The sequence below is a fragment of the Dipodomys merriami genome, unplaced genomic scaffold (genome assembly GCF_024711535.1).
Source record: "Dipodomys merriami isolate MVZ:Mamm:240054 unplaced genomic scaffold, mDipMer1.0.p SCAF_5, whole genome shotgun sequence".
In the NCBI taxonomy this organism is placed as follows: Eukaryota; Metazoa; Chordata; class Mammalia; order Rodentia; family Heteromyidae; genus Dipodomys; species Dipodomys merriami.
In genome coordinates, this window is record NW_027206068.1 from 66,424,536 (window position 1) to 66,447,384 (window position 22,849).

A 22,849-nucleotide genomic window follows, 5' to 3' on the forward strand; every position below is an offset into this window, starting at 1 on the left:
TGATACAATTTCTTTGTTCTTCAAGTCTGTATTTACAGTCTCCTTTACCTTCCTGCATGTTCTGTGTCTTTACTATAGAATGAGATTATGGAACATCCATTCATAATTGTTATAAATTCTAAAGAGATAATCTACATAAGTGACTGATGACAGATTTCTGAGCATTGTAATCACACAACAAAGATGTTTGATTATTGTTTTCAAACTGTTCTCTGCTTTTGAAATTTATTATAAGATTTTATTTTTAAGAAAAATAATGAACAGTAATTATTAAGTCCTAAATAATAACTAATGTATAATAACTATTATAAATTATAGAACATATTAGAACTTAACATTATCAAGAGGAGAGATGTAAATGTAATGGCCAAAAAAGGCCCCTAGAGAGGGAATCTGCAAGATAACAAAGACCTGGAAGAGGTGAGTATGTTGAGAAGTGCAAATGGTAAGAACATGGTAGCTCTGCCATAGAAGTTTCCAGAAAATTACACAAGTCTGCATGTAATACAAAGAAACAAAAGAGAATGATTTAAGAGGTTAGTAAGAGTGACAAGTAAGATGAGAACCAGTGAAGATTAGGCACTAAAGGGATCAACCTAGTCTCTGGTGAGACACGTTACTACTTCAAGCAAAGATTTCTTTAAAGTTTTACTAATCAAGCAGGTAAATTGTTCACCCCCTTGCTTCCCTCAAGATTCATTCATGTAAGACAGAAAAATTCTCTGTTGGCATTTTTTAATTTAGTAGGATGCATGCTTGATCCACCTCTGAGTTTGTGACTGTATCTCTCTCCATGGCCTCAGGAATCTCATAAACTTAGATATCGTAAGGTTCACCCTATGTTTAAAGGATCTGGAAATCAAAAGACAGTGGAAAGGTTACTCGATAATTCATTTACTGTAGATAGCATTTCTTTCTCTACCATGAGCAGGTTGGATGTATGCATGCAATCTCTGTTTCTGCTCATTTGCCCAAGAATCTCTGTTCCCAGTTCAGTGTATGATGTCAGGATTTTCTATGTTTTCCTTCTCTCAGAAGGTAGTTGCATACTTTGCAGGGGATTTTCAAACAAAAGAAAATATATTGTGATAATCCTTACCTAAGCCCACATGTAAGTTAACACAATAATTTTGATGTGTAGGCATAGGAATTATATCAGTATCTGCCTGTTTAGATTATGTGCTCTACAAGTGCATTTCATAGAAATGAGATACTGTAATTTTTCTTCTGAATTAATAATTTTAATAGTTAATCTACTTTACTTTCTTAGTAGTCAAATGTAAATAAATTATACCAATTTACTTGTGATTTCCACAGTATTGACATTTATATTTGGAGCCTTCACTAGTGAAGAATGGAAAAAACAAACAAACAAATAGGACAGGACAAATCTCTAAGAGTATGACATATTTTTTTCTTTCTTTCTTTTTTGTTATTTCTATGGAGTCAGAGAAAGCCTAAGTTTGAGATAGACATTACTTGTTTGGATGTTAAGTATAATGTTATGTTCATTTCTTCTCATATACATGTATTCTAAAACTCTAACTTTTAAAAAAATGGAATACTTTTTTATTCTCGTTCCAAGGATGCTGATTTACCTTATAATTTGGGGCAAAAATAAAAGGAAAAGCCCCTTGTTTTACTCCATTAGAATCCTATAACTAATGGCTGCTAAAGCAGTATTTTTTTATATTGAGGAACTACTTTAAAATATTCTCTTTTTTAGATGAAGAAAAGGTTGAACTCAGGATCTGTGCTTCATAGGGCAAGCACACTACCACTTAATCCATACCTCCAGCTTTAAATGACTTCCAATGAGACATTTTCTTTCTTGTTCCCTCATTCAGGACCTTTGAAAGCATGGGAACCTGTGTTCTTCATCTAAAAAAAGACTATTCAAGACTTTGAACATTATGAAACCAAGAGTTAAATATTATGGGGGGAAAAATCTTATACTCTTAAAGAAGTAACTGTCCTGGATACAGAGAAAGGACTGGAACCTACCCTTTCCTAAGACTTAAATGAAATCATTTCAGTTTTGGCAGGTACGCTATTTCTATACCCACCCAGTTGGGTAGAAGTCCACTCTAACCATGGTAACAGATGTGAAGAAGGGATGTATATACCAGAGGTGTATATATTCCAGGAGTATAGAGGGTTACAGAGTCTTTATCCAACATCCTCTTCTTGATAACCCACATGCACGGCAAGATGAAGGCTTCCATACAAATTGGACAGCTCAAGGGATATAGACACGGAGCTCAGCAAGGACATTTGTAGTCACTGGTTATTTTGATCAAGGTTTTGACCAGGCTGCATTGCACACTACCAATTAATTAGTGGATGAAAAGCTTACCTTCTGTCTAAGTGTGTGAAAAAAATAGAAGTCACTTCTTTACATTTCCCTTCTCATACTCCTGGCCTATTGAACTGGAGAGCAGCAGTCAGACAACTCCAAGCATGAGGAAATGCAGTCTGATTTTCTGTGGTTGGTTGGTTGTTTCCTCTTTGTGAGAATCGATGATTTGAGGAGCTGTTTTTTTTTTTTTTCTTCTTTAAAATGTATTTATGTTTCAGTGTTTCTGGGTTACTCAACAAGATGTTCAAAGCTCTGAGACTGAGTTAAAATACTTCTCAAAATGTAAAGAAAGTTGCATTTTACACCCTGTGCTTAGGAGATTAGTATTCCAACCTTATTTTAAGAGAGAATTGGGGAGTTGTTACATGGTTTGCTAAGAATCATAGTGAAACCAGCAGAAATCCCTAGCCTTTGTGGCTTTCTGCCAGGCCTCCTGCATAAAGGAGAATGCATGGTTATTTACAGGCCTGTTTTTCCCTGGGGAGAGTTTGTTCTAGTTCACCTTAACTCATTACTGATTCATGGGCTGCTGTTTCTGGCTAAATGATGATGGAGTAGCTACATTAGCCAAGAGTCTTATAAAATTTGCTGCGGACTCTTCCATCATTCCAACGTTTTGGAACTTTGCTGTCAACATTCCACTTAAGACACAAATTTCCCTTTCATCTTTTCCATCCATCTCCATGAATACTTTTCCCCTTTCAGGTCGGCTTATAAAAGGGCCATCTTTACTATTCATGTGTCTGTCATTTGCACTTTACAAGGAACTCTGATTTTATTAAACAGCAGTGTATGTTTATCCAGCATTTATTTATTCTGCTTTGTGGTAAAGATGGACTCCCGGCATTTCTACCTTGGGTTGCTTCTTACATTAAATGACCAAAGTAGTTTACTTGCCAAAACCCTCTGGCCAAAACCCTCTGCCAAAACCCTCATCGACCCATTATGTAATTATCGACTTTATAACTATCCCAGAATCTGTGGATGCAATCACTTTTTTTTTGGTCAGTCGTGGGGCTTGAACTCTGGGCCTGAGCACTGTCCCTCAGCTCTTCAGCTCAAGGCTAGCGCTCTACCACTTGAGCTACAGTGCCACTTCCAGTGTTTTGGTGGTTTATTGGAGATAAGAGTTTCACAGACTTTCCTGCCTGGGCTGACTTTGAACTGAGATCCTCAGATCTCAGCCTCCAGAGTAGCTAGGATTACAGGCGTGAGCCATCAGCGCCCAGCTGTAATCACTTTTGAATATAGACTTATTGAGTCTTACCAGCTTAGAATTAGAAGTGATTATGTCAAGAGTAAGTCTTCAAAGAAAATCTCAGCCAATCTTCTGAGATATTATTTCTCTGAATAGTAGAAGCATAGACTCTTTAAAAACCGTGTCTACTGTCTAGTAGATAAGGAGTTGTACAAATGGTACTTATGGTATCTAATAGAGTGGGATTTCTTGGTTCATGAAATTAAGTACAAACTACCCTTTTGTATTTTGTTGCTGAGATCCTGATTTGTGTGCTATTTAGCCAAAAGTACATTCAATAAAAGAAGAGCATTGTCCTGTCCCATCAAACCTGTGGCTACTTTGGGATTTTTGTGGAATTACAGTAGTACCAAGTACTGACACTGATTAAGTATCCCTTACCTAAAATGTTTGGGAGAAGAAGTGTTCTATATTTCAAAAAAAATTTATTTAGAATGTTTGTACATTCATAATAAATGATGCACCCATTCTTGAAGATGGGGTCTAACTCTAAAAACTGATTTCATTTATCTTTCCTATATCTCTGATAGCCCAACAGTAATTCTACACAACATTATTTGTAATACATCCACATCCATCACATGAGATCAGGGTGGAATTTTCCACTGTAGTGTTCTGTCTGTCCTTACAGTTTTGCTTTGTTTTGTTTTGTTTTGCTTTGTTTTCAGTTTGTTAGGCATTTCAGGCTTGGCATTTTGAATTAAGAATACTCATCCTCTACAAAGTACCCCACTCCCTCAAAAAAAAGTTGTGTACCATTTGTGATCAAGGATGATTTAACCAGTTGTGTTTTAAATTCTCACTGTGTCGTTAACAAAAGAAGAGTTACAGTATCCAATTATTGCACACAAAGCACCTTTTATTCAGCATCACATTGATTTATTTTCCTAGCATTTTTTTCCTCAGATGGAAAAAAAATTTTATCAAGAGAGCAAACATTTCTGCCAAAGTGAAATAATTTCCTGCTTTAATGGTTTGCTTGAAAAACAAAAGCAAAAGCAATGGCGTTGACATTGTACTAGGTCATGGCTCTGTTCCCCTGTCCTCCTTCATTTTGCTGACTCATTTGTTTAAAATCCATGGGCAGAAACACGAATCGTTTCCTCACATAGAGTGATTACATTGTATTGCTATTGTGTTTAGCCTATATATATTTTTTTTCCGCAAATGGGGAAAAAAAAGTCTAGGTGGGGGAAAAAAAATCTAATGAGAAGTAGTTTACATGGTCGTAACATTTAAATTGTTGTCAAAAGAACAAAATGTAAAAAAATGTAAATGTGAAATATCATATAGCTTCAAAAAACTTACCTCATTGTCTATCATGTATAATGTACTAGAAGTCAACTTCCTAAATAGTATTACCGTCCCTTAGAATAAGCCCCTAGTGCTACTATGGTATACATTTTTAAAACACTACTACAAAGTTTTCTTTCCTCTTTGTTTTTACCTATTGTGTACTTAAGCTAGAGATAGTTTCAAATAAAAAGCCTACAGTAGGTATAAATGCAATGGTTAACAGATCTTGTTCTGTGCTCCGCTGACGGTGGCCCTCTCAATCCATCATCTTCTCCTGTTTCTTGCCTTCCTTTTTCTTCTTCTTAGACTCTGCTGTGGTTAAAAAAAAAGAGAGAGAAAGAAAAAAAAATAAACATTAAACTGCTAATCTGCACAGAGAGAAAGCCACTTTTCTGATCATGGGCCAGGATGTAAAAGATAAAACAGAAACCCATTGCTTGCTCTTGGTGGTTTTCGTGGTAAATTGAGAGACATGTGATACGTGTGTGTGTTTGTGTATATATATATATATATATATATATATATATATATATATATATATATATATATATATATATGTATGTGTTTGTTTGGCTGAGAATGTGGTTTCCAAAGTAGGCTTCCTGTTTGTGTTATCTACAAACCTCTTATCTTATTGGTTGCCACTTTGGGATAGGCAAAATCTTGGGGTTGGAATTGTGTAGAAAATAAACAGTAGACAGAATATTGGCCAGTTCTTTGCTCAAAGGAAAATTATAGCAACTTTAATTAGCCTCATTGGTTCTTGCGGTCCTTTATTAACATTTACATTTTTTTCTGAGCAAATAATTCCAAAGCAATTCTACTCTGGATCTTATATATCCAACAAACTATTTACATAGAAATGACCAGCTATGAACTGCATATAGTCAGTCTGAAACATTGAACAAGGGGACACCTAGTCCTACGTGAAGTAAATTGAAGGTACCAATGTGAGTTAATCTCAAAATCATGAAAAGTCACACAAAGACTCCATCTTTAACCAGTCAATCATCTTGCCTTCTTGATTTTCCTATATGTAGAATGCAGTAGGAAATCTACTTTGCCTCCAAAGAGTAGATGGTCAGACTCACTAGGCTAGGGGATAAAAGGACATTTTCTAATAATCTCCAAGCTGCATTGCCCATTTGGTACGCAGAAGTGGCAGAATCTTGCTGGTTAAGAACTGATTGTGGAGGCAGACTCGGTTCACATCCTCAGATACACCATCAATAAGTTAATATGAGACTCAGAAAAGTTAATAAATGCATTTGTGTTTCAGATTAGTTAGTCTTTTTTTTCCTTCCTACCCGACTCCTGCCCCGCAGTCCTAAGGGTTGAATTAAGTGCCTCATGCTTGCTAAAGTAAGCACTCTACCACTTGAGACACAGCCTTGCTTCTCAGATTATTCACTTTTAATTGAGCATCTAAACAGTACCACAGCATAGGATATCAACCATAGCATTAATTCACAGATTAAGTGTGCTGTATGAAATCTACTAAAAACAGAACATTGTAAAACAGTACACACTTGATAAAGATGCCGAGTTATCATTGGTGTGATCCTAGACCTAGAACAGACCATTTCTCTGTATAATTAAAATGCTTCTGAATTTCAGTCACCAAGACAGATGGACTACACGATGCATTGATTGTGATGTGCAACAGAAAAAGACAGAGATTATGCCAACAGAGATTATGGCATTGTTCACTGAGTTCTAGGAACTGTCTCCGACATTACCCCAGGGGCAATGGTAAGATTTGATATTGTACATGTCCAATATGAAACAGAAGTAAAGCTAGGAACTTGCGTATCTGCATTTGTATTCTCATCACCTCCAAAGTCCATTTCACACTAAGCAAAGTAGTATTTGTGTTCAGTTCATCTGTCCCAGCTCCCTTTATGCAGGCTTTAAAGAGGCACTGTATGCAAATAAGCCAGCAGGTTTTGAAACCCTGTTCATCCCATTAAAGGAGATGGCAGAATTTCCAAGTTCAAATCTATATAATTGCAATGTCAATTAATTTAGGCAGTATTAAGACATATAGTAATCCCTAATCTTTGGCTAAGATTTTAAGCAACAGCTATATATACATCCTCAGAATATCAATTTGAATATAACTTGCATTTCTCTTAGCTCAACTAATACAATGGATATTGTGGCAGTATTTTCACGCTTGCTCTATCATGTCTCGATTGCCTACCTAGGTCCAAATGGGCACCAGAGTATTCAAGTGCCTTGCATATATTTATTTCATGAAACTTGAAATTATTTGAACACTGTATACTACGTTATGTAGCTAATGTAGGTTTTCCATCTCCATGAACACTTTGAAAATGGGAGTCTCAAATTCTCCTTGGTAAGGATGAGAGCACACCTGCTTTCTGTTACCTGAGCTTGAGACTTCTTCCTTCTTCATTAATGAACAACTTACCAAATGCCAGAATAGTACACACTTGTCCCTTCAGTTTGCATAACTGCAATGTATGCTTCAAACATAAGTGGCATTTTACAAACACACAACAGAACTGAGGTCTACTCCTATTCAGTCTAAAGTGAAAAATGAGAACTCTTTAGGAAAAAAAAAAATCAGTGCAAAGACAGAAGTACTTTTGTTTATGAGAGCACCTAGATTTCTCACATAACTAAGTTGTTGAATTTTTACAAATAGAAAAAAAATTGTGTCGGTGGTGTTGCTTTGGATCAAAATCACATTTTTTTTCTGACTTTAATGAAGGTTTCAGTGAGAAAGGGAACTTTGTTAGTGCTTTGACCTTAGAACTTTCTTTAATGTTAGAATTTTCTAACTAAGGTTTTTAACCTAGTCTACCTTTCGAATTCAAATAGAGTAATGAAATCTATGGTCTAGAAAGAACTTAGTTCAACCCTTTCATGTAGCAGGTAAAGAAAGAGACACAGGCCAGCACGTCTGTAATTCTAACTACTTAGGAGACTGAGATCTGAGGATTGTGGTTCAAAGCCAGCCTGAGCAGGAAAGTCTGAGACTCATCTCCAATAAACCACCAGAAAACCAGAAGTGGCGCTGTGGCTCAAGTGGTAGAGTGCTCGCCTTGAGCTGAAGAGCTGAGGGTCAGTGCCCAGGCCCAGAATTCAAGCCTCACAACCGACAAAAAAAGATGAAGGAGGAGGAGGAGGAGGAGCAAGGGAAGGAGGAGCAGGAGGAAGAAGAAGAGACACAAACAAAACACCACCCTTTAATCCCAACCTTTGTGTCTGTGATTTACTTTTCTTTCCCTTGCCCTTCTGTCTTATTCTCCAGAGGTTTTAGCCTTCAAACTCACTCATTCATCCTGTAACCCACCCAAGCTTCTGACACACACAGTAGATTAGGGAAAGCGAGGCACAGTAAACAACTGCCAGGAATTCAAAAACTCAAGCTGAAGGCAATTGCAGGAGATACTCATCCATCTACTTCCCTTAAGATTAAGGAACCAAAGTTCTTTAGGGGAAAATGAGGAAAGATGAATTGAGGGAAATGAGGCCTGATGAAGGCCACTCAGAAACACTGTTACTTAGAAGCACAGAAGCACTATCTTTGCAGCTTCAAAGAAAGACAACAGGATGCATTCCTTCCTGAGAGATGCATTTCTCACCCCCAGAATTAACATTTGTCTGGCAGGATGTATGCTTCCTGAGAGAAGCAACCTCCTACCCAAAATATAGCCAACAGGATGCCTTCCTTATCTCCAGGATAAGCGTCTGTTTTATGGCAGGATGCATTCTTACCTGGAAGAAATGCTCAAAACATCCAGAAACCCAGGAAGTGAAACATCAGGAGTAATTAGAGCAAAGATAAAATACCTATCTTCGCATAACTTTAAAGTCAGATCCCCTGCTGTTACCATATAAATACCCCTAAAACCAAGGAGCTGTGTGTCTCTGTCCCTATGTCTCTCCTTTAGAACACCCACACTCTGTTAGAGTGTAACTCTGCGTTTCTGTTTGCCTACTTGTCTCCTTGCCTGCCTGCCTGCCTGCTTGCTTGCTTACTACTCAATAAAGCCCTGCCAAGTTTTCTTACCATTGTGACTTGTCCAGAAATCATTACTCTGGAGTGGAAGTCAAGGACCCTAAGTGAAGTGTCCCTCTAAAAGGAGGGACACAAACCTACACCTGCATCCAGTGACCTTCCACTACTGCTTTCCTCCTTCAATCCTTCCCATCCCTCACATTCCAACTTGGACACTACTTGTAGTATCCTGATTGCATGGTTTAAGTGAGAAGCTTTTCCCTTTACTTCCCTTAATAGATAACTATTTCCCTGTAAGGGCCTGCTTAGTCAGGGTTACTCCATCTTGGTTAAACTCAGATTGACTCTACTCCCTCCAGAGAAGCTGACTAGCTAGGGTGACTCCATCTTAGTTAAATTCAGATAGACCCCCCTCCCCACCCCACCCCAGAAGCTAACTCAGTTTAAATGAACTAACCCAGGAAACAATCCCAGGAAACCAGTAAAATATGGCCTGTTAGTTCGAGATACCAGAGCCCAGGTAAGGCAGGCCAGGGGAAGCGTCCATTCAGTAAAGAGCACGCAAGCAGCCTCCATACCACCAGAGATTGTAAACCTCACTTACATGCCAAATTTGATCAGAGTTGTAGGCTAGATCACCTACTATAGGCCAAATGGCGATTCCATTTATCACCTGCATGTGGCCTAACATGACTGTGTGATCTTTCTGTGTGTTACAATTTTATTGGCCATCTGCTGTGGCCGGGCTGGACCACATGGCCTGAGCCCCATAAAAGTTAGCCTGTGAGGCTGGGGAGGGTCGCTGTCTTTTGAGACAGCCCTGACCAGTCAGTCTGATTCTTGATGCTTGGTGCAAAATAAAAGCTCTGCTTTGACCTTCAGTTAGTATCGGACTCCTTCCTTTGCTCTAGGACCCTAAAATCCCTTCTAATTTTTGTTTTTGTTTTTTGTTTTATGTCAGTTGTGGGGCCTGAAATCTGGGCCTGGGCGCTGTCCCTGAGCTCTTCAGCTCAAGGCTAGTGCTCTACCACTTGAGTCATAGCGCCACTCTGGCTTTTTCTGCATATGTGGTGCTCAGGAATCGAACCCAGGCCTCATGCATGCAAGGCAAGCAATCTTCCACTGAGCCACCTTCCCAGCCCTTCCCTTCTAATTTCGCCAAATAGTTGTATTTAAGTTTTTAACTGGCATAGTAAGGGTTTTCATTGTGATGTTTCTATGCATGCATGTTATGTGCTTTGGTCTAGTATTGCAATTGCCACTAGAACTTAGGCTATGAGAGGTCAGATTCTCTACTCCTGTTATACCTCAGCCCCTAGCACAGTGCTATGTGCATAGGAATGTGTGGTGGAATAAATGTGCAGGATGACAAAAACAGGTCTTGTCTATAATCTTCATGTAGGCTTCTTGAATTTTCTTCACTTAGGTTTTAGTCTCCTTTCTGTCTGGATGTCTTTTCTCCTATCTAAATTTTGCTTACCTAAACAGACTTGTCCTTGAAACTTTAGCTAACTTCTACATCCTCAGTGTAAGCCTTCACAGAACTCTCAGACTAAACAAGTACCATGAAGAGACACTCCACTGTGACTCATTGCTTTTCTAAAATCAAACTTGAACTGTTAATCATGTCTCTAGTTAATGTGTATTTTCTCCTTAGTGAGGAAAAATACCTTTCTGTCTCTTGAATCTGTATCTTCAGTGAGTGATACATGAAAGAGTTTATGAAATTTTTGTTGCATACAGACTGGATAGATGAAACTTTGGATGGGAAATAGAGTACCAACTCATTAGTATATGGAAAAACAGCATTTCTCAAAGAAAGCCAAGGCTATACATTCAATCTCATACTTGTTATACTTTAATCTATCTTTAAAAATATGTATTTTAAGGAAAATACAAACACATACATGAATATAATATGCATCACACACACAAGTTTTTGTTTTGGTGTTTCATTTTGTTCTGCAATACCAAAGATTGGGTTGAGGGCATCACGCCTGCTTGGCAAGTGCTTTATCTTTTGATCCATGACTCCAGTGTTGTATTTTTTTGTCAGTCAATAGGGCTTGAACTCTGGGCCTGGGTGCTGTCCTTCAACTCTTCAGCTCAAGGCTGGCGCTCTACCACTTGAGCCACAGCGCCACTTCTGACTTTTTCTGCTTATGTGGTGCTAAGGAATTGAGCCCAGGGCCTCATATACCATCTCAGCCCCAGTTTTGTATTTTTTTTTTTTAGGGGTAAGTCATTATCTTTGCTCAGGCTGGCCTTAAACTCATGATCCTCCATCCTCTGACTCCTAATTAGCTGGGAATCCAGGCATGGTCAGGGTTTGGGGGGGGGGGTTGTTTGGTTTTGTTTTATATATAGATTCCTTAACATTTTTTTCTTATGTTTGGAACAGAGGACTGAATTAATTCTGTAGGTAAAACAAATCCTCCATTTGAGTAGCCTTTCAAGGTTACAGTGAGATAAATGTTTGCTATGAGCATGAGGGTCAGGAATTGGCCCAGAGCATTTGGTAAAGACAAATGCTTTAAAATAGAGTCCTGTAGTGGCTACGGGACAAAGTTATTAAGAGCCAGCAGGACCCCAACAATGATTTGAAACAGCAGGTACCTTATTTCATGCTGAACAAAGCCAAGTCAAGTCACATGACACACATTAAATAATTCCCCCAGGCTATATGTCGCTCAGCCTCTCCTAAGTTAAGGCTGTGAAGCAGACAGGAAAGCAAGTGGGAAATAACCCACTGTCAGAATGGAAGAGCAGAGTGCCTGGCTGAGACTGACTGGTTTTGTTCCTCCCATGCTGCTTTTGGGGACTTCACTGCCCCCAAATCAAACAACACTCTTGTTATGGATTTACTATGTGGGTGTGCAAACCTTCAGCCAGATTTTGAGTTGATGGGAACTGTTCTCCTAATCCTTGGGATACAGGCCTAGCAGAGGATAGTATTGTACAAAAGCATAGTATTGCTGGGTCTCACACCAGTAATCCTAGCTCCTTTGGATGCTGCGACCTGAGGATTGTGGTTTAAAGCCAGCATGGGCAGGAAAGTCTGTGAAACTCTTATCTCCAACTAACTACCAATAAGCGGAAAGTGGAGGTTTGGCTCAAGTGCTAGAGCAAAAAAAGCTCAAGGACAGTGCCAAAGCTCCAAGACTGGCACATATGGGCAGGTGCACGCGCACACACACACACACACACACACGTGCATGCGTACACACCCCTTTGTACTGCTTTGTACTGCTTGAATAGCAACAGCTTGTTTTAAGATACACTTGAAAGTGTCTTCAAGGTTGTGAGACTTTCCTAAGAAAAAATACTATAAAGATTCAGACTCTTCCTTATTGCTGTGAATCAAAAGGATCTGAAGTCTCCTCTCTACAACATTCTCTGAAAGGACTCAAAACTCCAGTTTTCACTGTATTTAATGTTGGTATAATTTGGGGAAGGAAAGGGAAAAAACAAATTGTTCAAATAGGGATACAGGCGGACCCATTGCAACAATGAGATGTACAAGATGCTATGTTGAAAAAAGAACTTTACAACTTTGGTGGGGGGAACAGAGGGGTAGTGTAGTCATGGAGATGGGAGGGCAGGGATGGTAGGGGAAAAACAAAGGAGGAGGCAGCAATGCTTGATAAGAAATGTACTCATTACCTTGCTCATGTAATTGTAACCCCTCTTACAGTATTTTCACAATAAAAAACATTTTAAAAATGTAGCCAAGGTAATGGTATTGGTGCCTAAAAACTACTGACAGGATAGAGGGATGAGGAGGAATTAAGATAATTCTGACTCACTTGCTTTTTCATTCTGAATAGAAAACTGAGGTTGAATGGACAAGAAGGAACAAGGGCCACAGCAGCTCTTTGGCTCCCTAAGGAAGTTTGGTCAGGATCTGGTGGACACTCAAGTCCAACTTAGAGAATTAATTCTGATCCATGGCTGCCAATGGTGAGCCCTTGATGTGGGGAAAATCACGCATTCTATATTTGTTCCTTATAAACCAGTGACAATGACCCTATTCCCTCCTCAGAGGGACACTGAAAGTTTAATGGGCTATTATGACCTTTGAGATCCCATCTTACCACGACTGTCTCCAAAACATTCATTTATTCAGTGAGCAAATAGGTACTCCACTTCTGTTATGTACCAGAAACCTCTATGTAGCTACTTGGATATAATGGCGAACTAAAGAAGATTCTGTCTTCAAAGAGTTGAGATTACAAGTAAAGTTTCCAAGACTATTCTATGTGTGTCTTTTAAAATTGCACGTATATTTACATTAAAGATCAAAGGTCAGTGCCTGCTATTTTATGGTTTTAAAGCCTTTTTTTTTGTCAGTCGTGGGGCTTGAACTCTGCCTGGGTGCTGTCCCTGCGCTCTTCAGCTCAAGGCAAGCACTCTACCACTTGAGCCACAGCGCCACTTCCAGTTTTCTAGTGGTTTATTGGAGATCAGAGTCTCATGGACTTTTCTGCCTGGGCTGGCTTTGAAGTGTGTGTGTGATCCTCAGATCTCAGCTTCCTGAGTAGCTAGGATTAAAGGCATGAGCCACTGGCACCAGGCCTTTTCTCTTGATGCTAATTTACTACTGCATTACAGATGTACAATGACATAAAAGAGAATGAATTTCTAGGGAGGAAAAAAAAGCTTACTTACGATGTAGAGTGAGGTAGAGTGAGGGGAAAAAATATAATTTCTCCTAAGTTATTTAATTCTTTTTAAAAGTACTAGCTACTATTTTGGTTTTAATGGTACTATAATTAGGCTCACATATATAACAAAAATATACACATACATGGACAGAAATTTTGCACAATTTCCAAATATAGCCACAGTATGTTTAATGGTAGGCTCTATTTATATTTTCTTCTGTGGCTTTAATTAAAAATATATTGACAATAATAGAATTGTATGATGCAAGTTTAATTGCATCTGTTTTTCATACAATTACACTTACTTTAAAATATGACTGAGTAGTATTCTTTCATCATTCTATCCCATTTTCTTGTAATCTTCCCTTTTGTGTAGGTTATTTGAATTGGTCTCAAATTTTTTTACTACAAATAATGACGTAATTGTATTTCTTTGCTTGCAAAAAATTGTATGTTTAAATTTTGCCTCAGTGTAGATTGTTAAAAGAAGATTTACTGGATCAGAGAGTAGAACATGTTTGAAGCTCCAGATAGGAACTGGCAAGTTTATTTATTGGAAGGAAGTTCTAATCTAAATTCTTATCAGCAATGTATGTGAAATCCTAGCTCTCAAAAATCCTGGCTCTCAAAAAGCAAGTCATCAAACAGCCTGTGTCATCTATTTTCCATTTATTCACATTGCTTTAAGAATAGGATTGTCACCTAAGTTGCCACAAATAAACATCGAGTCCCATTTTCTATACTGAGCAAATCTGGAAGAACTGTAGTCAGAAGCTGGCCTTGAGAATGACATCAATTTAAAAGTTGATTTTGAAGACTTTGAAGAGGGATGCTTTTGCAAGCACTAGAAGAGTTGAGAATTTCTGGAATAAACTCGGTTTCTCTCTCTCTGTCTCTCCCTCTCTTTCTCTGTGTGTGTGTCTCTCTCATTTCCTTAGCTGTGTATACGGAAAACTGACAGGAAAATTAAAATGATAAAATGATTGAAGAAAGCCTGATTTTGAGTCAGCCTCTGTTTGCTGCTGATGTTAAGTGGCTTTGGGTCATTAAAGCAATGCAAGTATTAATAAGAGAAGAAACAAGAGATTTACTCTTTCTGAGAGGTAAAAATTCATTTCTTGAGACAGAGAACACATTCAGAATGGATTCTGAAGATTTGCAGGCCACAGAAGTCCCTGGACAAGGATGTTAGAGTCACCTTACTGAGACCACTACAAGTTCACCTGCGGAAGGCTGGTTCAGCGAATCACAGGAACTCACTGTGCACCAATGTCACACAGTAAGTCTTGCAACCTAAACAGCACCAAGATCACTTAGAACCTGGAATGAGTTAGCCAGGATTGCTAATGCAGAGCTACTCATCATGTTTCCAATTAAACTAGTCAAACTATACATTCAAACTATACATACATATATAAATATATAGGTATCTACATATATGTATATCATATATGTATATACATATATGTACACAAACTGTGGAACTGTACCCTCAGAAAAATCTGTTTAAAACTCAAGAGAATAATGCTCTTAAAATTATACTACATGTGTTATTTATAGAAATAGCTCAGTAATTGTTTCTGCTTCATTTTCTTATGGGGTACTACTTGCTCCATGTACATACTTCTGAGAGCATTATGGGAAACGTGCCACACACTCACATGCATGTGTGCACAGGATCCCTCCATGCTACCCAGTACATACTATACTTTCTCTGTCTTCATACCTATCCTTTTCTTCAGTGTTCACCTGCCTTTTGGCTCATTAACTCTCTGTTTTATGACAATAGCACCCACTTGTGATCAACTTTCCACCCTCTGCATTTGCTTTCTATCAAGTATATGTGAATAGAAGTATAGGCAGCTCTACCATCTCTACTAACATATCTGAACTAGGCATCTCCAATCTCTACGAAACATGGCTGCACATTTTCAGGAGCCGCCATTGTGTTCCCCTTAACCTTTGGGTGATGGCTCATCTCTTGGCTACATCTTACCATAGGGGAAAATTCAGCTCTGAACATGCTAGTGAATTACATAGATATGGATATACAGGTTTAATGGAGGGATAAGAAATGATTCTATAAGCCAATAAAGTGAAATTAAGGTCCCTACTCATGTCAGTTATTATCCAAAGCAACTGTAATGGATGTCAGTAATAAACAATGGTAATATTAAATGATAGCTGAAATATATCGTAAGTAATGGTACTAGTCACAATGGAACATACACAGTAATACAAAGGCAAGTTAAAGTTCTAGAATCCCATGATTCTTCTCTATAACACCCAGCCTCTTTTTCCTCCTGCCTCTCCATTTCTCTTCTTTAGGGTAAGCAACTGAGATTCCTGTAAGTTTCTTCATCTCTTTAGGGTGCATTCACTTTCTACTATAGTAGAGGCAAAGCATGGTGTGTTGAGATCATTGCCTAGTCTGAACATTCACGCAGAATACATTCACATCATCCTTATAGATCCGCTACATGTATTCTTATACGAACACACACATGTGCACACCTGGGTATGCAAGCAGTCATAGATGATAAATTCATGCTTGGATTCTCCTTCCTCAGCACAAGCCTCTGCCCCTTCTCTTTTGTGGCCCACTCTAAAGACCATATGTTGGGTCACGCCCCACCCCCACCCCCCACACCACGCCAGCAGCAGGCTTCCACCCACAAACATGTTGCATTTTCCCGTCACCCAGCTCGACAGGAGAGACACTGGTGAGGCACCTTCAGCAGCAAAGCCTAGACCAGAAGAGTGCTCCCCTCCCTGCCTCCTTTATGTATTTTTGACAGGAACGTTCACAGCAGCTGAATTGATTACTCTTGTGTGTCCAGGCGTAGCTCTGTGAAGAATGATTTTCTATTTTCTGCAGAGTGAAAATAACTTTGAAAGCCTTTGCAAGAGAGAGTGCTGTGAAGGATTTAACCTGGAGTAAATATCTCTGGGCTTTGCCCTGCCTAGGGGCCTGGATAGGGTGGAATATCGGGGGGGGGGAATGTATCTGTTTCTAGCCCTTTGGGTTTTTGATGGGCTCATGTATAAAGATTGTTTACTCTTCTAGAAAAAGTCTTTATGTTTTTCTTTCAGCTGCCTCTGGGCCCTGAGCGGCAGCAGCCTGTTCTGCGTTCCCTGGGGGATCCCAGAGGCAGTACTGAGTGGTGTCTCGGGGATACATCCAGGGCCCTCACCCCCAGCGCTGGTTCTAGGACAGCAGGACCTGAGATCTAGGTGCATCTCAGGATCTCACAGCAGAGAGAAGGCATGTTGTGCTTGTACCTCTCTTTCTCACTTCAACCAACGCAGCCCTTTTTAAAAGACTCCAGTTGGAGAAGTATAGGACTAAATGTTACCTGGCTTTAATAACAAAATTAGTATGCAAAGACAAACATTGGCCAGGAGTTGCCTGTTAAGATTGAATCATAAATGACTCCAAATATGCATCTAGGAATAGTTATGTTTTTATCTGTGAAATGGAAAAACAAACGATGATTACTTTTGAAAGAGACTCTTCTGGCAGCACTCGGTATGGGAAACACCAAGAGAAGAAGCAGAAAAAAGTCTTTTGGAAATTGACCAGCCTGACTGGAAGTTTGTACCTAGTCATTCACTAGCTGGTGGCCTTGGAGAAATTGTAACCTCAGTGCCCTAGACTGCAAAGTATGAATCAAAGTCCTTTTTTGTCACAGTGAGGATTTTGGATGACAGGGTATGCTAAGAGCTGAGCATCATGTCTGTCATATCATAAATATCCAATAAATATAAAATACTTTAAGGATGCTTAATAAATGGCAATAGGTCCATCAGACACCAGAAGAAACGCTCAGTTCTCAAGTTAGGAGAGAAAAAAGCAAAAGCTTCAGAGGAGTAAGAAAACAGGTTCTTCAGGCCAGTTGATAATTAGTGTGTACATTGCTCTATTATTCTGCCTTCCTTAATACTAATTATTATATAGCTGTTGTCTGTATGCACAGCTAATGAGCCTTCGAGTGTAGAATTTACCCAGGGAAATGAAAGTAGACAGACAATGTAAAGCAAACCCTCCAGTATTGATTGTTCCCAGTTCTCAAATCTGCTCTAGAAATTAGGACCAATTTTTTTTTGTTTTGGGGGTGTGATTTTTGGTCAGTCATGGGGCTTGAACTCTGGGCTTGGGTGCTGTTCCTGCGCTCTTCAGCTCAAGGCGAGTGCTCTACCACTTGAGCCACAGTGCCACTTCCAGCTTTCTAGTGGTTTATTGGAGGTAAGTCTCAAGGACTTTCCTGCCTGGCTTTGAACCGCGATCCTCAGATCTCAGCCTCCTGAGTAGCTAGGATTACAGGTGTGAGCCACCGGTCCCTGGCTGGACCAGTAGTTCTTTACATAAGATGGGCATGACAAATTAGCCGGGCGCTGGTGGCTCACGCCTGTAATCCTAGCTACTCAGGAGGCTGAGATCTGAGGATCGCGGTTCAAAGCCAGCCCGGGCAGGAGAGACCATGAGACTCCTATCTCCAATAAACCACCAGAAAACCGGAAGTGGCACTGTAGCTCAAGTGGTAGAGCACTCGCCTTGAGCTGAAGAGCTGAGGGACAGCGCCCAGGCCCAGAGTTCAAGCCCCACAACCGACCAAAAAAAAAAACAAAACAAGATGGGCATGGCACCTTCCAGTGGTTCTGGTTTTTCACAGTGAATTTCTCTTAACTGCTAAAATGAACACGGTGCATGAATAACATACTCTGGTGTGTTAGACCAAGACAATGTAGCTACATACATCATTCATTCATCCAGGTTAGTATATTTGGTTGAGTTCCTCTCATGGATAAAGCCTCTGGGATGCAGTTTCCAAGCTTAGGGAGAGAAATGGACTCTTAGCTCAGCCTTATGGCTGTGTGATTAGAGTCAACCCCTCTTGATTCAAATCATCTGTGACTGGATATCTGGAGAAAGCTTACCACTGATCTCTGCTTTCTAGTTCTTCAGAGGATATAAAAAACTTGGTTTTGGCTTCAGGGCCTTTGAACTTTGCCTAGCTTCACCCACCACACAGACATAGTGAACTTCTTCTCTGTCTTTACCACCATGTTTTAAAGCGACCTTCTCAAAGAGCAATTTGGTGATTACTCCCCTAAGACACCAGGTGGCTCTAGCTCTTGATTTAGTTTATACTGTCATTTATTCTACCATGCATTCATCATTTTAATTGCTATTAATTGCCCTTATCATCACAGTTGACCCTCAATCACCAGAACTGTGAGCTAACAGGGAAGGACATTATTTTGTCTATTACTGGTAGTACTTAACATATGTGAGCTTCAATGTTGACATCTAATGGATTTTATCAATACACGAGCAAATTAGGAACGATGCCAAACATCTCTTTGTTGCGCTGCTAGAGCATTTATCACTGGGCCTGCTACATCCACACACATGCCCCTGCTTCGCCCTGCTTCTGAGACTAAGTTTGCCAAGGTCGTTAGTTTATCTTTCATGCTAACTCTGCCACGTAGCCCCAACTAAATGTGCTGACTGAACAATGCAGGCTTTACAGAGGAAGAAAGCATACATAATAGAAGTAGGAGTGAGACCTACAAGTAAAAAGAGATGCCGAAGAGATGATGGCCCCGGTAGTCAGCTCATAGAGTCTGGGAGTTGCTGAGGCCGGGTGTGTGGAGCAAAGATCAGGCTGGGGTCCAATGAGGATGGCTCATAAGCATGCTCTCCTACAAAGCTTTCAGAGGTCTGAAATTCATTATCTTGATACCTGTACAAAGAAATGTGATACCTCCATTGAATAGATGCAGGGGAGGGAGTAATGGATAAGGTAGGAGATTTAGAAACCAATTGCTTTGCATTGAAGTCCTGGGCCCTCTGTTTATTTAGCTGTAAAAATTCAGACCCCAAATCTAACTTTTCTAAAGCCCCGCTTTCCTCATCTGTGAAACTGAGGACAGTGGTAAATATTTTACAGTCTTGAGAAAATCAGTGATAGAGGCCATGTGTGAGAAATGTACTAAACCATAAAACAATCTCAATAATTAACTGTAGCTACTGCTGTTACAACCCTCATCATTCTTTTATTGTCTAAAGAGATGTTTAAGAAATTCATTTGGAAAAAAAAAAGAACTCAAATAGTCATGAAAGTGCTACACATTTATCAAACACTTCATCCTAGCAATGATGCTCTGAGGTATCCATTGTTAACTCAAATCTACAGAAGACAACCCAGCTCATTCTGATGCAAAAGGAACAGGATTAGAGCTACACCACGTGGCCAAGCTCATCCTCAGGGGTATTTAGAGTGCCAGAAATGTCAGAGAACTTCTTTTACCTGTAAAAGAACTAACCGAAGGATTGTGGTAGTGGAGAAACAATTCAAAATTCTGGGACTAACCCTTTGTCATTTGACAGTCAGTCACCAAAAGCTATGTCCTGTACACAGAGGAAGACATAAGTATCAAACCTAGGCGAAGGCTACGCAACTGCCCAAAAGAGAATGACAAGACTTTCAAAAATAGCTGTGAAAAATAGAAAGAGTCGAGGCTTTCCTGGGAGGTTTATAGTCCTAGATGTGAATGATTACAGACAGGAAAGAGAGAGCCTGTTTTTCTCTCAAGTATAGGAACTGCGTCCCATAGGCCTGCATCCATGAGAGGAACTCAACCAAATGTACTAACCTGGATGAATGAATGATTGGTGTATGTGGCTACATTGTCTTGGTATGGCACCTTAGGGTACACTGTTCATGCACCGTGTTCATTTTAATGGTCAAAGAGATTACTCTTTGAACCACCTGCAGCCCAGACATCCATTCACACGCTCTTACCTCTACCTCTCCCAGAATGCCCTTCAGCTCAAAGGCCAATGAATGCTGTGATGCTTATCAGAACCAAAGTATTTACAAAGCAGAAGCCAATGGCTGCCTTGTGACCAATAAGTCAAAATTCTAGAATGCTCCAAGATGAGAACTGGGGTGTCACATCTGTAGCTCACAGGGGGAGTTCACTGAAGCCTCTCGTACAAATCCCAACCTCAGATCTAGCCTGGCTATGTAATATGCCCACCAATGGGTGTCCAGTAGCTGCTTGTGGACCACTGGGTTGGCTATAGGCCCAGGGCTCCCTACGGAAGACCTGTTTAACCTTTCCATCTTCTAATTCCATCGTGTGCTGACTCTCAGCCCCTTGAGACACAGACACAACCACAGCCCAGTTACTCACCTCCATAGGCATTCTCTGCTCTGATGTTCTCTACAGAAATGTCAGCATAGACTAACCTTTATTTCTAACTTTCCCTCCTTTTCACCAATCAATTAGCCAACCCCACGGGGCATATCATTCTGGTGGCTCCCAAAGATGAGAGAACTAATTCTGTGTTAGAAGAAGAGTCTGGATATCCAGACAGACATGTCCCAGACTCTCTTGTAGCAGGACTTTCTGTGTGACCTACTTCCTAGCAGACAGACATATTCTAGTGAAACAAGTGAAAAATACATAGCTGGGGCCGGATTTAGAGAGAATGGCTATACAGAGGAGAAAGGAGGTAGCCGCTTCTGATCTGCAGGAACAATGTAGGGTTTCCAGAGTTTGATTCTTTGCATTGTGTGTGCTGAGTGGTGGGTCATTTCAACAGAAGGATTTCTGCTACATCAGTCACATTTGCTGTGATTAGAAACTTTTGGCTCTATTGTCTTTGGCTAAATTATTTCTGGCCTGGCAATATCCAAGCCAGATCCTCTGACACTCTTGGAGAGCCCTTGAACTATATAATAACCTCAAATAAACCTCCTTTTGCTTAACTACCTAAAAACCCAGACAGACATGAGGTTTTCTTTATAAAGTAAATTAAACTTAAGTAATTAACACTCATCATCTTATTCAAAAAAGAAGGAAGAAAGAGAGAGTAAAAGAAAGAAAGGAGGGAATGAAAGAGGAAAGAAAGAAAGCAAAGAAAGGAAGGAAGGGAGAAAGTAAGCAAGCAAGCAAACCAGAGTCTTCTACACAACTATTTGCTAATACACTCTTGCTAAGCACTTGCAAATTCTGGTTGTCAGCTATTGGTCAAGCAATAATCTCCTTCAGAGCAATGAAGATAAGATGCCTGGGAAAGCTACCTCTGTCTTCTCCTGGGTATATAATATGGATATGAATGGCAAAAAGCTCTCCTTGGATTCAGTGGGTTTCCCACAGGAGAAAATCCTTAGGTGGGTGATATCCAGTGTCAATGAACCTGTGAACTGATGGGAACTGTACCACACTGACTAAGCAGCAGGAAAGACATTTCTACTGGAAAAGGCCATGCCACCAACTGGACCAGGATGAATTCTAAGGGAAATTTTTAATCTATGTGGGATATTTAATAATTCCCAAGTGTCTTGCTGGAAAGTAGAGATAGTAACCTTTTTCTGTTTCCTGTATTTTAATGTTACCAGTAGCAGTCAAGTCACAATTCTAAAATTAAAGAGTATGTTACAAACACACACACACACACACACACACACACACACACACACACACACTTGCAAGTCAAGTTATTTTCAAACTAGCCTAGTATTATTTCCCAAAATATAAATAAAGAAATAAAGAAAAAACAAAAGAGGTTTTACTTTTGCTATAAAAAAGTAAAAGTCCCTTTGAGATAGCATTGCAAGAAGGCCCAACATTTTTATCAAACACAAATAAAACCTGGAACAGACTCATAGCTGGACAACTGGGTGGACATGCCATGCTGCCTCATTGATATTCTCTGTCCGCATTTGTCACACGAAGGTTAGATCAGAGAATAGGCAATGTCTCCACAAGCTGTACCATTTAATATTTTTACACAGGAAAAAAAATACCTGACAAGTTTCACAAGTTTATAATAGAGCAGCTGCACAAAGCAGTTGAAAAGCCAGTAGGTCCTTGTCGGTTGTCTGACTGTGAATTAGAACCCTGGTCCTAGCATCTACAAAGCTGTGCAACTTCTTGTAAGACACTGGACCACTCTGAGCCTGTGTCTTCCTAGGGAAAAAATCAGGAGAGATGAAACTTACCACCTAGAATAACTATATGATTTAAGTTAAGTGGCAAGCAACTCCTGTCCCAGTGTCCAGTTAGAGCTATTGTTTTTCCTATTTCTCTCTATTATCTTCCTCTATGGAATTAAAATAAGAGAGCACAGATGATTTATTCTTTCCTGAATGACAGATAAAAATAATCTATAATTATTTACCATAGCTAAGATATGGAACCAACCCAGATGCCCCTCAATAGATGAATGGATCAAGAAAATGTGGTACACACACACACACACACAC

General features: G+C 39.7%; 1 protein-coding gene across 3 annotated transcripts in view; it reads right to left on the reverse strand.

Moving 5' to 3' along the window:
* Nucleotides 1-4,455: 4,455 nt before the first annotated feature.
* Ptn (pleiotrophin) overlaps nt 4,456-22,849 on the reverse strand; it is a 94,928-nt gene continuing 76,534 nt past the window's right edge. For 2 of the 3 annotated variants that reach the window (XM_069996860.1, XM_069996859.1), the window contains one exon: nt 4,456-5,225. In XM_069996860.1, coding sequence (XP_069852961.1) covers nt 5,170-5,225 — 56 coding nt within the window. In that variant the 3' untranslated portion in view covers nt 4,456-5,169. The remainder of the gene's footprint in view (nt 5,226-22,849) is intronic. The other variant, XM_069996857.1, reaches the window with a different exon arrangement.